At 38.2% G+C, this 16,201-nt stretch overlaps 1 protein-coding gene across 5 annotated transcripts in view; it reads left to right on the forward strand.

The window, feature by feature from the left end:
* NEDD4 (neural precursor cell expressed, developmentally down-regulated 4, E3 ubiquitin protein ligase) overlaps window positions 1–1,506 on the forward strand; it is a 105,016-nt gene extending 103,510 nt beyond the window's left edge. For all 5 annotated transcript variants that reach the window (XM_004687767.2, XM_012728781.1, XM_012728783.1 and 2 more), the window contains one exon: window positions 421–1,506. In XM_004687767.2, coding sequence (XP_004687824.1) covers window positions 421–523 — 103 coding nt within the window. In that variant the 3' untranslated portion in view covers window positions 524–1,506. The remainder of the gene's footprint in view (window positions 1–420) is intronic.
* The last annotated feature ends 14,695 nt before the right edge of the window (window positions 1,507–16,201 follow it).

Here is a 16,201-nt window from a genome sequence, read left to right on the forward strand (position 1 = left end):
TTGGTGGATGAGGAGGAGTTAGCAACACCAACCCAGGTGTTTCTTTGTCAGGCAGGCCATGACTTGAAGACTAGGTAGCTAAACATTGAAAACAATCCATCTAAATTGCTTGACCATATGTTGCCTCCAGCTCATGAATGAAGGGCCAACCCAAGAAGGTCTAGAACATTCCCTGGTGGGGTTAGAATGACAAAAGAACTCAGACATTTGGAGGTCAAGATAGGGTTAAAAGGGTTCCACTGAGAAGTCATGGGAATAGTTCATGCCAGTCCTTTCTCAGCCTTATATCCCACTAGAAAACAAACCGTCTTCAAATGTTGTTGGAACATACTCATGAATAGCAAGCAGGTTACTGTGTCTGCTGTTGTGACGCTTGTTTTGTCTGTGTCTTTTATAATGAGTTCTTCTCTGCTCTTTCAGCTTTAATCGCTTGGACTTGCCACCCTATGAATCATTTGAAGAATTATGGGATAAACTTCAGATAGCAATTGAGAACACTCAGGGTTTTGATGGGGTTGATTAGATTAAAATATTGATCCATTTGTTTTACTGCCACTTTTTATAAGCAAAATACTTAAAACTTTCCAAGGAACTACTAAACTTGGCCATTGCTTCTTCCCAGAAGATCATATAAAGGCATTGGAAGAAACAGCATGACAATTTCACCATTACGTCATCCACTTTTAAATAATGTGTTGCATTGCATTTACACAGTTGATTAATTCTGTCTTTAGAGTTCATACTACAGGATTTAAGTCCTGTGTGCTTGAAATAGTAGGTTATGTCCTTAACAATTACCTCTTTTTACAGTACTTGCCAGGCAGTTTTTTCTTAAACTACTGAAATTATAACTGTGAAATATTTGTCACAAGTGTCATGTGTGAAAAGTGTGATGCTTTTTGAAAAAGAAAACTAAAATTTGGAAGAGAAACCTTTAATGTTGAGCAATTTACACTATTTTTAGTGCTGCCTGCAGCTATTTACTTTCTAGACCTGCCTTATGCACCTTACACCCAGATTTTTTGGAAGAACCTTGGAAAGTGTTTTACCTATATTTTAAGTTAACTAGCTCACTTGCAAACACTTGTTTACGTCATTTTAAAAGTATTGGACTTTTCTTACTATGTAGTTTTGCTAAACAAGGTGGTTTATAGATATGCGAAGCAAATTCAGATTTGCAAAAGTGAGAAGAATTAACGACTTCCTCTTGCCAGTGGATCCTTATGGTTCATTGGTATTGCCATCATTCATGATTAGTTTAGTTAAAAAATTTTTCCTTCAAATATTAAACTAAATCTCCACAAAGCAGTGTTTCTAAATATGCCTTGAAGGACTAAGTTAAATGTACAGTACATGCCTTTATAGTCATTCTTTACACTCGCACAAATTAGTAGTAAGTATATGTTTACGGGACTTACTATGTTTACAGATCAAGTTAATTTCTGTAGTTGCATTTTTATATTTTTAGTATTTCACTTTAGTCAGAAAACCAAATAATTTGTTAAAAACAACCAAAGAATAATTATAATGCATAATTTGTATTAAATTTACTACCATGTTTCTTATGCTTTTTGAAAATGCTGTTTACTATGAAAAACATGTTTTACTATAAATCCAAATCTCTTTAGGTAAAATGCTGCGGGTAGAATCCTACTTTAACCAAGTGGAAATACAGGAAAACTATGTGCATGCATTTAACAGATGTTTGCTGAATGCCTGTTGTGTGCACAGCACAAACTGTGCTAAGTCTGAGACTTGTCAGCTTCAAAGAAATATAGCTTGGTTCTCATCCTCAAAGAACTTACATGTGTAAACAATCAGAAGTAGAGGTGAGCAGAATAAAGCAAAATGAAAAATGTTCCATTACACCTGTACAGGTAATGTGTGCCAAGACTGCATTTCCATGTTTCATAACTATATTGGGATGGTTATATAGAAAATGCTCTTGCAAAACATCAAACCTGTTACTCAATATGGTATCTTGGCAATTGAGGAATGATTGTAAATTCATGTCACAAATCTTCTTGAATGCATATTTATGTATGTATATATGTGTGTATATACTTAAGGGTTGTAAAAAGTGCTTCTGACAGTTGGCTTAAGTTGGTTAGGACAAAACCTCAATGAATATCTATCAGTACCTGGTAGAGGTCTCAAGTTTGACAGTAACAAAATCATTTTCCAAGCACCACATCAGCTTAAGGAAAATAGTTCACAGATCAATACATTATGTTTTATCTTCACCTTTGTTAACTTGCATTCAGGCAAGACCACCAGGTGTAGTCCTAATTTTGTCACTTACCAGCTGTTTAAACTGAAGCGACTTAATTAACCTCTTTGGGCTCTGGTCTCTTCATCTGTCAGGTGAGATTATTTGCTCCCACTCTTGTCATGTAAGATTGTTGTAAGTTCCAGAGATCCTTTGCGAAGTATGAAACATTCAGAAGATGGATTGTACCAAACACCAGGTTTCATTAAATGAAGTGTGCACTCTAACTACACTCCCAAAGAAGAATATCTTCCTCTAAAAATAAAATGACTGCTACTAGGCCAGGAAATATGAAGATCACTGCTGTTGAATACAGTTAAAGACACATGGACACATGTTCGTGGATCTTACCCTCAGAATTTATTTTCTCCCCATCAACAAAGTAATATGAATATGAGCCAATGCATTTTGGAATGTCCTCATTATGTAGAATTGAAAATGAAAACTATTTTTGTTAAAACATGATTTTTACCACATAATTGTTTAAATATCACTTATGTGAAATAGCAGAGCTTGAGGAAATAGAAAGCGTGCCTTTCAGCTGGATGATATTTGGATGGTCCCATGACTCAGAAAAAAACAGGGCTTTACTGAGACCAGACTCACTCCTCTAGCTCTCAGGACAGACCATCACCCCCTCATTGCCCAAGTGTGGGCTGACTGGCCAGAAGGAACCTCTGTCAAGCAACATTACCTCTTACCCCAGACAGAACAGTATATCAAATGCATTCTACTGCTGGGGAGTAAGTAGGGTAAAAGACATAATATTTTTCTAGAAAATGTAAGCATATAATTTTATATATTTAATCAAATTTTAACATAACATCAAATTGTATTACAAAGACATTTCATCCTATCTCAAATTTAAATATTTGTTTGCGTTTTTTATTTATAAGGCTGAAATTACTCCATATCATTATCAAGTTAAATGCAATTTGTTTTCTTTTATTAAAGTATTTTACATTGTTTTTAATATCTTATGATATGGTGAATATATATATATATCAAGATTAATGTATCAAAATCTGTCATATACTTTAAAATATAAAATCATTGTTTAAAAATCTGGATGCCACAAATAAAGTTCTATTCTAATTTAAAAAATAAAACCGGATTCATTTTAAATAGAAAAGTTTCCAAGCCAGTATTCTGGGTGATATTTGCTAGTTGGTCATCTGTAGTAACATATAGAATTCTCAAGACAACCTTAATGTGTATATGATGAACTAGCCATTAGCTATTAACCACAGTTTATGAACCATTAACCGCAGATAAGCTCCATTTTACAAAAAGGTCATGTTCCAAAAGTCTGGCTGTTGGTGAAATATCCAGATAACAAAATATTCATAAAGTAACAAGTGAACTGGATTACAAGCACATTATTGCTTATTGAAGAAGCCAGCCTTAAAATAGCCATTGTGTATAACATTGTTTTCATGAGAAAATGCATTCCAAGTGTTAACTCAGAAGTAAATATTTTTTCCTCCTTCTTACGCATCTGGAAGTTTCCCAGTTAGAAAGGAACCTACCCAAATCTCCCAAGCCAACTCTGAGGGGATATGTGCTAGCCTATTTCTGCTAAAATCCAGAAGGTAGCTTTTAACCCTGGGATCCAAGCCACTGTCCTCTGCTTCCACCCTCCAGTTTTTCTTGAAAGTTAATAATTTCTATTAAGCCTATTTGAGATTTCCCAGTCTCACGAGTCCTCACATCCCCTTGGGAAGTCATTCCCTTTTAGCCCATTGGAAAAGGCTATATGGCCTCAGCCTTGGAAGACATTAGAATGAATGGCATTGTATTGCAATTCTTTGTTTAAAAGTTTCTCTCTACAGATTTTGGGGGCAATTTGAAGACAGAGACTACTTTGTATACATGTTTTTAATACATTCATTTTCCCAGTACATACATATCTGATGAGTGTGAAAATTTAATTGATACTGCATATACAATTCACTTAGTACCTACAACATCCCTGGAACTGAACAGTAATCTGCAGGAAGTTCCGTATTTAGGGGAATATTGGGGCCTGTATAAATACACATGCAGAGGGGTGACATGATTGAGATCCTACTGAGCACCAGGATCTGCAGTAAACACTATATGTACATCCCATTTAATCTTCATAAAAACTCAGCGAGGCAGGCTTTACAGGCTCAAAAAGGGCTAGTAATTCATCAGAGCTCACACAACTAGTAAATTCAGTGGATTATAAACCACAACAAAAAGGAAAATCTGTGGAATCCAGCAAACAAATTACTAAAGTGTATAGATTTTCAACTGCACATAACAAATTACCACAAATTTAGGAATTAAAGTCAACACCCATTTAGTATCTCACAGTTCAGAAGATCAGAAGTCTATAAGGGCTGAAGTGGATCCTCTGCCTATGGTCTTACAAGGCCAAAATCAAGGTGTCAGACAGCTGGGCTCTCTTTCCACTTCTGTGATCCTTCAAGTTGTGACTGTTGGTCAGAGGTACAAGTTCTTGCTGGCTGGAAGCTGGAACTACTCAATCTCTAAATAGTACCTTCATCTTTAAGCTGCAAGCTGACACTAGGTAGAGAAGTTCTCTACTTTTAGAACTCACAATCATAGATATAACAGTCACAGAAGTGAGCTCTTATATCCAGAGTTAGTTGTGTGTTAAGGGGTTGCACTCAAGGGCAATTCCTAAAAATTCTGTTCCCATTCTGTGTGAAGATAAAGGATAGCAAAGGATTATAGATATCCCACCTGGAAAACATTTGTAAGAATCTAATTTTATAGCTTTTATTCAAATCTTTCATCCATTTTGAATTGATTTTGGTATTTGTTATAAGACGGAAATGCATAGAAGAAAACAGGTGATAGCTCTTTGACCTAGGCCTTAGTGGTATCTTTATGAACATATCTCCAACAGCAAGAAAGACAAAAGAGAATATAAGCATGTGGCACTTACACAGCAAAGTGGACTAAAAGCATCTGCACAGTAAAAGAAACCACTGTTAAAATGAAAAGGTAGCTTACTGAATGGAAGATGAAATTTTCAAACCATATATCAGTCACGGGCTAATATCCAAAATATATGAATAATTCATATAATTCAATTACAGAAAAACATACAACCTGATTAAAAATTGGGGCAGAGGAGTAGGCATTTCACTAAAGAAGACATACAGATGGCAACAGACACACAAAAAGATGTTCTATATCACTTATTAGAGAAATACAAATTAAAACCACAATGAGATTTCACCCCAGCAGTGAATGGCTATTATCAACAAGTAAAGAAACAATAAGAATTCTTGGCAAGAAGTAGAGAAAAAGGGGCCCTTCCTGGTGGCGAAATGGGCCAAAGTGCAGCACTGAAGCGAGTCACAGTCACTTCAGTTCGAGTTTGATCCCCACCTGGGAGGTGACCCACATGGCACGGAAGACCTCTCTTGACCTGCCTACTACTCCCCTAGGCAGTATACTCTGTCAAGCTGCCTGTTCTTCTCCCCACTCTGGCTCTGGTGAGTCCTCTGGCACCTCTGGCCTGTACCCTAGTCCTATATGCATAAATAAATTAAAAAAAAAAAAGAATTAGAGAAAAAGGAACACTTGTGCTATGTAGGATCCTGTGCTTTGTTGGTGTAGCTGCTATGGAATGATACAGAATTTTCTCAAGACAATAAAAATAGAATTGCCATATGATCAAGTAATGAAATGTATGGATATTACCAAAATAATAAGAAAAAACCTCATTCAAAAAGATCTATGCCTCCCTTTGGTCTTTGCAGCACTAGTCACAATAACCAAGATATGGAAACAACCCAAGTGCACATAACTAGATGATCAATGAAGATATATTCCATTGAAAGGATAAGTTTGATGGGACTACATCAAGTTAAAGAGCTTCTGTACAGGAAGAGACAATTACAAAAAACAGATATCCCACTGATTGAAAAAAAATTTTCTCACACAAAAGTAGCAATGAAGGATTGATCACAAAGATTTACAAAGAACTGATGAAACTCGACAAAAATAAACAACCCCATCAAAAAATGGGCAGAAGAGCTACAAAGACACTGCTCCAAAGAGGAAATGCAGATGGCCAACAAGCATATGAAAAAATGTTCAACATCACTCATAATAAGGGAGATGCAAATTAAAACCACAATGAGATACCACCTCACCCCAGCGAGAATGGCACATCTTCAAACAACTAGCAACAATAAATGCTGGTGAGGATGTGGAGAAAAAGCAACTCTCCTGCACTGCTTGTGGGAATGCAAACTGCATTCCATAGTACAACCAATATGGAAAACTGGAGGTTTCTCAAACTGCTAAAAGTGGAGCTTCCATATGACCCAGCAATCCCACTCCTAGGTGTCTACCCAACAGACACTAAAACACTGATTCAAAAAGATACCTGCACCCCCATATTTATTGCTGCTTTATTTACAGTTGGAAAGACATGGAAACAGCCCATATGTCCCAAAGTAGATGACTGGATTAAAAGGATGTGGTACATATACACAATGGAATATTACTCAGCAATCAAAAAAGATAAACACATGCCTTTTGCAGCAACATGGATGGAGCTGGAAAAGATCATGCTTAGTGAAATAAGCCAGAAAGAAAAGGAAAAATACTGGATGGTTTCACTCATAGCAGGAGTGTAAAGGACCAGGAGAGAAAATAATAATAATAATGAACAACTATATACCAGAGACATTTTACGGGGGTGGAATGGGGAATGGGATTAAAAATGGTGGGGTTGGGGGGAAGTGCACTGGACTATGGTGATGGCACACAGGTGATTTGGTGATGGGAAGCCCAAGGGGATTACAACTGAGATGAAAAAATGTACAAACTGATATAAACTTATAAAAAAAAAGATGTATTCTATTGTATACAATGGAATACTCCTTGGCCATTAAAAAGATGTAATGGGGCCCTCCTTGGTGGTGCAGCAGGTTAAAGCACAGCACTGCAAGCAAGCCACAGCCACTTTCAGTATGAGTTCGATCCCTACCCCGGAGGTGATCCACATGGCACGGCAGATCTCTCCTGACCCACTTGCTGATCCCCTCGGCAGTGTACTTCGATGATCTGCCTGTTGTGTTCCCCTCTCTGTCTCTGATGAATCCTCTTACCACCCCTATGCCTCTGGCCTATACCCCAGTTCTGTATGAATAAATAAATAAAAATCTTAAAAAAATAAAGATGAAATCTTGCCATTTGAGAGAGCATGGATGTATATTGAGGTGATTAGTCCAAGCAAAATATGTCAAAGAAAAGACAAATACCAAAGATTTCACTCACATGGAATATAAACACTGAAAAAGCAATTAAACAAACAAAACAAAAAATCCTTTAACCCTGAAAGCAGAATGGTGGTTACCAAAGGGATTGAGAGGAAAATGAAAGACCAGGTGGAGGAGCCAATGACTTGATTGGACAGTGAATGGACATTTGGTGGTGGGCATTGCCTGATCTATCTAGTTGTTGAGGTAAGAAACTACATCTGAAATCTATACTTTGTTGTAATGTGATCTCAGTAATAAAATGAGAAAAAGTAATTCACTTTATAATGTGTGGTTTGGTTTTCTATCCTTTTTCAATGAAAAGCCAGGAAAAACAAATACATTTGCCAGTAAGATTCAATTTAAATGGGACAAATTTAAGCAGGTGAATCCTCCCTTTCATTTTTTTTTCTCAATAATATCATGGGTTAATTGGACTAAAATTAGATTCATCTGATCCATAAGAGAATCCCTTATTATATAAAGGAAAATAAAAGATCATAGAGACTCTGGTTATTTGTTTGAAGAGTTAGTATTCTTTCCAATAAAATAATTTCTAGGTGATGAGGTAGATGCAAATCAAAATAGAACCAGGAAAGGAAAAACAGTATACATAGCTCAAAGTTGCTGATTATTTGTGGACTTTTCATCTCCAAAGAGGAGAGGGAAAGGTATAGCTTCTAGATGCCCTAAAAACTTAAGGGTCCTGAAGAGTCACACAACTCTAAAGTTAACTTTTTCCCCATGTGAAGCTAACCAGAGATTAAAGTTATAATGGTAGACTCCTGACTATGCTCAATTCATTATTTATGTTTTTATTTAATTCTCTTAATAATCAGTTATTATCAAAGAAAACCCCCATGCCTTTCTGAAAATTGTTTTTCTTAAACATATTTCATAAATAAGGAGGTAATAAGCACAGTGAGTTGAAAGATAATTCCAGTTGAAACAAACAGGATGTTCACTGATACTGGACTTACAAACACCATCCAGATTAATGACTTTGTGAACACAGTCACTGGACATGAACTCACTTGTAGCATAAATAATCCTCCAGACTTGATGACAGTGTTATAGTATGTTTGCTCCTCCAACGTGATAACCAAGTTCTCAATGATGAGTAGGTGGAAACCATCTGAATTTGCTTTTTTAGCATTGTTTGTTGTAATGGTGTAATACATGTGAATAAATGTTGATGTCGAATGATTTTAAGCTAGGAATTCAGTAATGTTTACTTCAAAAGAAGTGGGAAAAACCAAATACTCTATTAAATCAGGCAATACTAACACTGGCATATCTGTGGTTGCCCCAGGCACTCAATTTACATACTTGTCCTTTTGCTGCTTGGGAAGGATGTAAGTAGGAATTTGGAATTTATTATCAGGCCTTTAATGGTTAATTTAAGCATTGCCAAGGCTGGGAAAGACTAAATATGCAACACATATGCAATGACTTTGGAAGATGCATGAAGACATTTTTAGGACTTCATCCTGAGTGAGGGTTTATTCCAGCATGGACCAATAGAAATGTGCAAATGACCTGTAGAACTTTAAGTTTTTCAGTAACACATTGTTAAAAAGAAAAAAAGATAAGTGAACCTAAGTATAGTTTAGCACAATATATCAAAAGTCTTATAATCTCAACATAACATCAAATATAACAAGGACATTTTTCTTATTTTGGTACTAAGTCTTTGAAATACAATGTGTATTTTATGCTTACAGCACATCTTAATTCAGACTAGCTACACTTCAAATAGTCACATGTGGCTGACACTACCCTCTTGGAGTCAATGGATTACACTGAAATCAGTCGATTTGGGTCATGCTTTTGACACAGCATAAAAGAATTAAGCAGCAGCTAGCAATGACTCACTTCATGGTGAGCTAAATTAATTTACTTCCTCCAGGGATGTAGATGAAGGTCTTCCAGGACTCCTAAATGTTGAAAATTAAAGCAACATTCTAGGCAATTTCAAATTTTTCATTTTGGTGCTTGAATATGGCAATCTGGCTGGAAAGGGAGCTGGTTTACAGTATCACACAACTATTTAGATTGTGTTTATGAGGGATGATGGGAAAGATGTAATGCAAATTATAAAGAGCTCTCCTTCTAGTGCTGTGGCTGTCCCCAACGGTGAGACAGAAGGGCATAAAAGCAGTGGCAGAAACAAACATCCAGCATTAAGCATTAGCTCTAGGACCTTGGAAAATCAAAACAGGGTGATGATGGGGGATGTAGTGGTTTATCAGAAAAATAATCAGCAGAAAAGGAGAGCAGTGATAAGGCTGGATAACTGGGGCGTAAGGACACTGCAGAGGAAGAAACTACAAGGTCGCAGGGGGTCACTTGGGTGAGAGCCTCTTTGACATGGGGGGAAGACCAAGACTGTGGGAGAGACATCTGTTTGTTTTTCTGGTGCAAGGAGAATAACAAAATGCGTTCAGGAGGCTAATAGGCTGCAGATGGAGAACTTCTGGCTGAGAGTTCAGTCCAGCTAAAGGCTTTGAACTGGAACCAGCCCTCTAATTTTCAGCAGTGCGTGTGGCCCATGAAAAAGAAAGTGAAATAAAATAAGAGACTCATCAGAGATAATTATAAATTATTCCCAATGGATAAAATGGCAGAGATTATATTGGGCTGAAGAACTCATAGGGGTTTGATCATAAGTGGCCTTATAATCAATGCTAAAGAATCTGATAAGTAATGGCTGAACTGTTCAAAAGTTATATGCCAAATGGTGCCTCATTTGGTATGCATTTCAGAATGCTGATTTTGCCTATTTAGGGGTAACAAGACTGAGGGAAGAGGCATTCTAGACAGAATGAGAGAGGGAAGCAGTGTGAACCCAAGGTTGAGACCTGGGCTTAGAGAGAAGTAGGGTGTTGAATTGGCCCTAGTTGGGGGTGTGAAGGGGACCAGGGGAGATGAGAGTACCAGAAGGGTAAAAGCAGAGTCTAGTATGACTACTACCTACCATGCAAACAGTGACAGCTGGATGAGTGTTGGTGATTCCACTGAAACAGAGTGTCAACTATACAGTGACAACAAGGGAGAGGCTTCTGGCAGCTGTCGATGTGAAGGTGGCCAGAGGTCTAGAAATTATCAGCAAGTAGCTGTGAGCCTTGTGAGGAGATCATATTCCAGGTGCGGCAAACTAAAAAACGTTGATCTAGAGGAAGCATCACTTTTGAGAAACTAATTCTATTATATTTCATTGGGTGTGTTTTTCCAGCGCAAACCAAGTTTTCAGTTTCTCCCCTCTAGCGAGGTATCTTGCAACTGAGATTCTGCATCTGGGATTCCAGCAGTCCCCGCTCCTCCCCGCGCACATGCGCACACCTGAGGCCACGCCCTTGATCAGGTCTCCCACTCCCAGCGTCCCCTGCGGGCCGGGTCTCCAAGCGCTGAGCTTCAAGTGCGGAGCTTCTGTGCCACCGTCACCGTCGCCACCACTACCCAAGGGGAACTTCGCACTTGAACGTCTGAGGCTTCATGCACCAAGGCCTCACGGCCACACCTGCAAGAACAGGAGCTCGCCTCTATCAGCAAACTACTCTCATAATTGCAGAAGAGAGTCAAGAAACCCTGGAACAGGAAAGGACCTTTGAGGAGCGACCCTGAGAATGGGCTTCAGGACTTGGGCAAATCTTGAGAAGAGGAGCAGAGCTAGGATAAGTTAGGGGAGCCTCGGAGAAAAAAACAAAGGAGGCAGTCAGCTGGCTGCTGGGCCAGGAAAGGACCTGAGGTGCTGTTTGTCACAAGTAACTGCATAGACGATGTCTCCGGTGGTTCCAGAACCCAGAACAGGTAAGGTGCCAACCCAGGAGGGATGGAGAGCCCCTCCTCTCTACCTGTGTACCCCAAGTGACTAAATGACCATAAAGTACCCGAACTGACTAAATTTAAATCCTTTTGGGGACTGACCTCCGTAGGAGGGAGTCTCAGTGGCAATAGGCTGTGACCCCCGCTCCCAGCACACAAGTAATTGCTGATGACCAAAGTGATCTTCATAGCAAATAAGACCTTTCACTTTCACACAGAAAAGACGGAAATTATTCCATAAAGGATAAAAGATTCTGACCCCAAATTTGTTGATAGTAAAGTGTGGCATAAAGTCTCTTCCAGGATTGCTAGAGGCCAGAAAGAGAATGCGGGAAAAGCACCCATACATGGGACGCGAGGTCCTTTAAAAGACCCATGTTCCCCGCCTGGCCGTGTTATCCTGTTTGCCTGAGGTCAGACTCAGATGGAGGATGTGTGTGGTTTTTGTTGCCACTGGAACCCTGCTTGATTTATTTGATTTGCGTGAGATTTCACTTGAGACTTTTTTGTGGGAGAAGCATTTCACAAATCTCTATGCTGCAGAATACTTACAAGTATTGTGTTACTCAAAAGATGCTTACTATTCACGGTATGAACTCAGAAAACAAATATGCTTAACCCAAAAGGGGCAGACATAAACGTGAGGGTTTCTTTAATTATATTGGTCCCCTAGTTAAATACAACAGACGCCACTTCCCTAAATCTACAAAATCTTTTCCAGACAATAACTTTTTCCTTTTGACTTAACTTCTATCTCCATCTTCTTGGCCTCTCCTCCAGCTGGTGGGGATGATTTCATTTTGTAGTCTGTTTGCCAGGTTATAGTGCTTGGAAGTCTTTTTAACTTTAAGAATGCAGATTTCTCAGCTTTTAAAATGATCAAATATGCACATAGCCCTGGTTAGAATAATGACTCAGCCACAAAGTAAGTGGATTTCTTTTTTTAATCCATGACAAATACATTTGAAAGCTGTCTACTTGTTTTTCTCTCTTCCTAATTTGGACACTGCAAAGTGCTGGAACACAAAGTTCATTGAGCTGCTATGGAATGCTCCTGACATTAAGATAGTGTTTTCAGTTCTCTTTAATGAATTTTTGCATTTATCATCTCCCTTTATTCAAGCCAATAAGTAGATAGGGCAAATGTCATTCTGACTTGATGGTTCAGAAAACTCACACAAGACACAGCAAGGGTTTCCTTTAGTCATGTAGTAAATTAGGAGCAGACCCAGATGTAGAAGATGGTCAGCCTCTCTGTGTGGTCTCATGACCGCCTTTCCTGATCTGGGCATTTGCAATGCAGAACTATATATCCAGGCCTAACAAGCTCACCTGAATCTCACTATGCCTGATTGCAGGTGAGGTGTGGTGGCAGCCCCTCCATTGGAAGTATGAGTCATACAACCAGTACCTTTCCTCTCTTCTAAGTAGAATGTGTGTAGATGAACTGCTGGCTTTCCTGAGCCAGAGACTAATAGGCAGTAAAAGCTAGTGTGATTTTCATTTGTTCATATAATCTTATTAGGTTCTTCAACTGAAACTTGTAGTAAATAACATTCTTAAAGTGTCAGTAATAGACAAATTTTTCTAAATAGTTAACATTGCAGCTAACGAGCTATCTAAGGTATCCAAGTACTTTAGGTTTAGAAATCTACATCTCACAAAGGGACTTTGATAAAAATTCTCTAACAAGGGTAGCGAACTCAGGATCTTTATTTCTCTCAGGACTTTGTTCTCTTGATAAATTATTTTCTGTCAGTCTCTGTCCTCCGGAGGTGTGTAAGTGATGGAAAGAGTTGTATATATGTAAATTCTCTGCACTATATCTGTTGTATGTATGTAAATTCCCTGATTATACTATTACAAGGACTTTGCTGTGCCAGCTACAAACCTTACACTCTTAATTCTTTTCCACTGTTTTCTGAAAGGTTTTTTTCTCGCTCCATTGGTTACATCAGCCTCATTTTCCCCCATCTTCAAAAAGGGAAAAACTGTTTGTCTTTCTCAAGAAATTTTATGGTTTAGGTGGGAAAGATCTGGCTCCCTGTGGAACTCTGAGAGGAAGATTGGAGAAAGAAAATAATCCTGTATTTCTGGCATTTCCTGGCGGCCCAAAGCATTCCTCTACAGCTGACATTGATAAAATTTCATCAAAGACACTGGTCAATTAGGCTACAGGTTTTTAAAACATCACTTACTATGTGAGTCATATTAGCATTTATGATGGTGATCTTTGTTTCTGCATAGACTGATATATGTTGTTTCCATTTTGCATGAGATCGCATTCCTAAAAATTCAATACAAGCCTAACGCAATTTTAATATATAGCCTGACACACATGAAAGAGCTCTTGAACAACTGGAATGATCACCCTTGGTGCTGCATAGGATGACTCTAAATTATAAGGATGTTGTATTCCTTATGTTTATGTGAAATAAATTCAATGCAATACCAACAAGATATTTTTTTCTAATGATTTATTTATTTATATATACAGAACTGGGGTATAGGCCAGAGGCACAATGGCAGTGAGAGGATTCCCCAGAGACAGTGGGAGCAGAACAGGCAGACTGATGAAGTACACTGCTGAGGGGAGCAGCAGGCAGGTCAGGAGAGGTCTGCTGTGCCATGCAGGTCACCTCTTGGGTGGGAATCTAACTTGTGCTGAAGTAACTGCTGCCAGCTTCATAGTGCTGCACTTTAACCCCTTGCACCACCAGGGAGGGCACCTGACAAGATATTTTAGGGAAGTTGATGTTAAAGAAAGTTCACATGGAAAAGGAGAAATGCAGATAGCCAGGAAAACACTTGAAAAGTATGAGAAGACTTGTCCTCTAAGACATTAACATATACTATAAATTCTTTGCTGTCAAAGGTGTGATAGTACCACATGAGTGAACAGAGACATAAAATAGAACCAGAAGAGCCAGAAATAAACCTAAGTACATATGAAATTTAGTAGACATTGAAGGTACCATTGCAAATCATAAGGCAAAGATGGACATTTGATAAATAGTGCAATCTCTAATAGCAAAAGGTAGAAACTCAAATATCCATCATCTAATAAATGGATAGCAAACTGGAATATTTTTCAATAAAAAGAATGAAAAGTTACTTTCTGCTACATGAATGAACCTTGAAAACATGCTAAATGAAAGAAGCCAGTCACAAAAGACAACAATTGTATGATTCCATTTATATGAAATGTCTAAGTAGGTAAATCCATAGGGACAAAAAGTTGGTTGTTAAATGTTCTGGGCCAGGAGTGAGAGAAAATAGGGAGTGGATAAAGGTGGCAGGGTATTCTAAATTGTGTTGGTGATTAGAAAAATCCTATGACTGGTAAAACTATTGACTTGCACACATCACATATGCATAGATATATATCTTATATATACCAACAAGGATGTTAAAAATTAAGGAACAAAGGGGCCTCCTTGGTGGCCATCTGTTTGTCTCAGTGCTATCACCAGTATGGCCTGAGCTCCATCTCTGCCAGGGAACTAACTTACATGGTGCAGCAGACCTTTCCTGTTTTGCCAACTGCTCCCCTTAGTGTGTGTCAGTAAATTTGCCTGTTTTGCTCCCACTCTGTTTTTCATGAATCCTGTCACCATCCACCACTCATACCCATGGCCTACACCCCAGATCATCTACACAAAAATAATAATTAAAAAAAAATAAATAAACTTTTAAAATACAAAAATGGGGCTCTCCCTGGTGGCGCAGCAGGTTAAAGCACAGCACTGAGAAGCTAAAGCCACTTCCGCATGAGTTGGAACCCCGCCTGCCCCGGAGGTGACCACATGGCGAGGCAGACCTCTCCTGACCCGCCCGCTGCTCCCCTCAGCAGTGTACTTCATAGATCTGCCTGTTCTGCTCCCCGCTCTGTCTCTGGTGAATCCTATCACCCTCCACATCTCTGGCCTGTACCTCAGTTCTGTATGAATAAATAAATGTTTAAAAAAAATACAAAAATGGGGGTCAAATGCTTCAAAATTCAATAGAAACATGGGGAAGATGTTTTTCAAGTTATCAAAAATGTTCATATTAACTCACAATTAGAGAAATGCAAATTAAGCAATATTGAGATACCAGTTCTCATCTGGTAGCAAAAGTTTTAAAATATGATAGTTTTTTGGGATGTGGGAAGACAGGCATTCTCATACATTGTTGTAGGATTGCAGAATGCAAAGAGAATTTTGCAGTCTTAACATAATGACATGTGTAAGTTAACGCATAAATACCACTTCTAGGAATCTGTCTTGCAGATATACTTCTAATGTGAAAATATATGTGCACATGGTTATTCATTGCAGCTGTTGGGCATTACAAAGTTAAATGTTTATGTATAGGAGATTGAATGAGTGTAGTTCATCTGTAACAAGTAATACTAAATAACTATAAAGAATGAGAGTGATTCCTATAAAATTGATATAGAGTGATTTCTAGGATATGTTAATGAGAAAATTACATGCAAAAGAACATCTACAATATGCTATCCTATTTGAAAGGATATATAAAACAAAAAAAATACATGTATTTATTCCTTTGTACAGAAGAAATATAAGTGTACACCAGAAATTAAAGAGGAGAATTATTCCTTATGTTAAGAATTGAATTGTGGTCCTTCCCACCAAAGGTATATTGAAGTCCTGACCCTCAGAACGCAAATGTGACTTTATTTGGACACAGTGTCATTACAGATTTAATGGAGTAGGATGGGCCCTTAATCTATTATGACTTTTTCTTATTAGAAGAAGACATGGAAAGAGGGAGAAGGTGGAGAAGAGAGGAAGGTGAGGTGGGGAGGAGAGAGCGAGACAGACATGTCTGA

The sequence above is a fragment of the Condylura cristata genome, unplaced genomic scaffold (assembly GCF_000260355.1).
Source record: "Condylura cristata isolate star-nosed mole 26May11 unplaced genomic scaffold, ConCri1.0 scaffold00023, whole genome shotgun sequence".
NCBI lineage: Eukaryota > Metazoa > Chordata > Mammalia > Eulipotyphla > Talpidae > Condylura > Condylura cristata.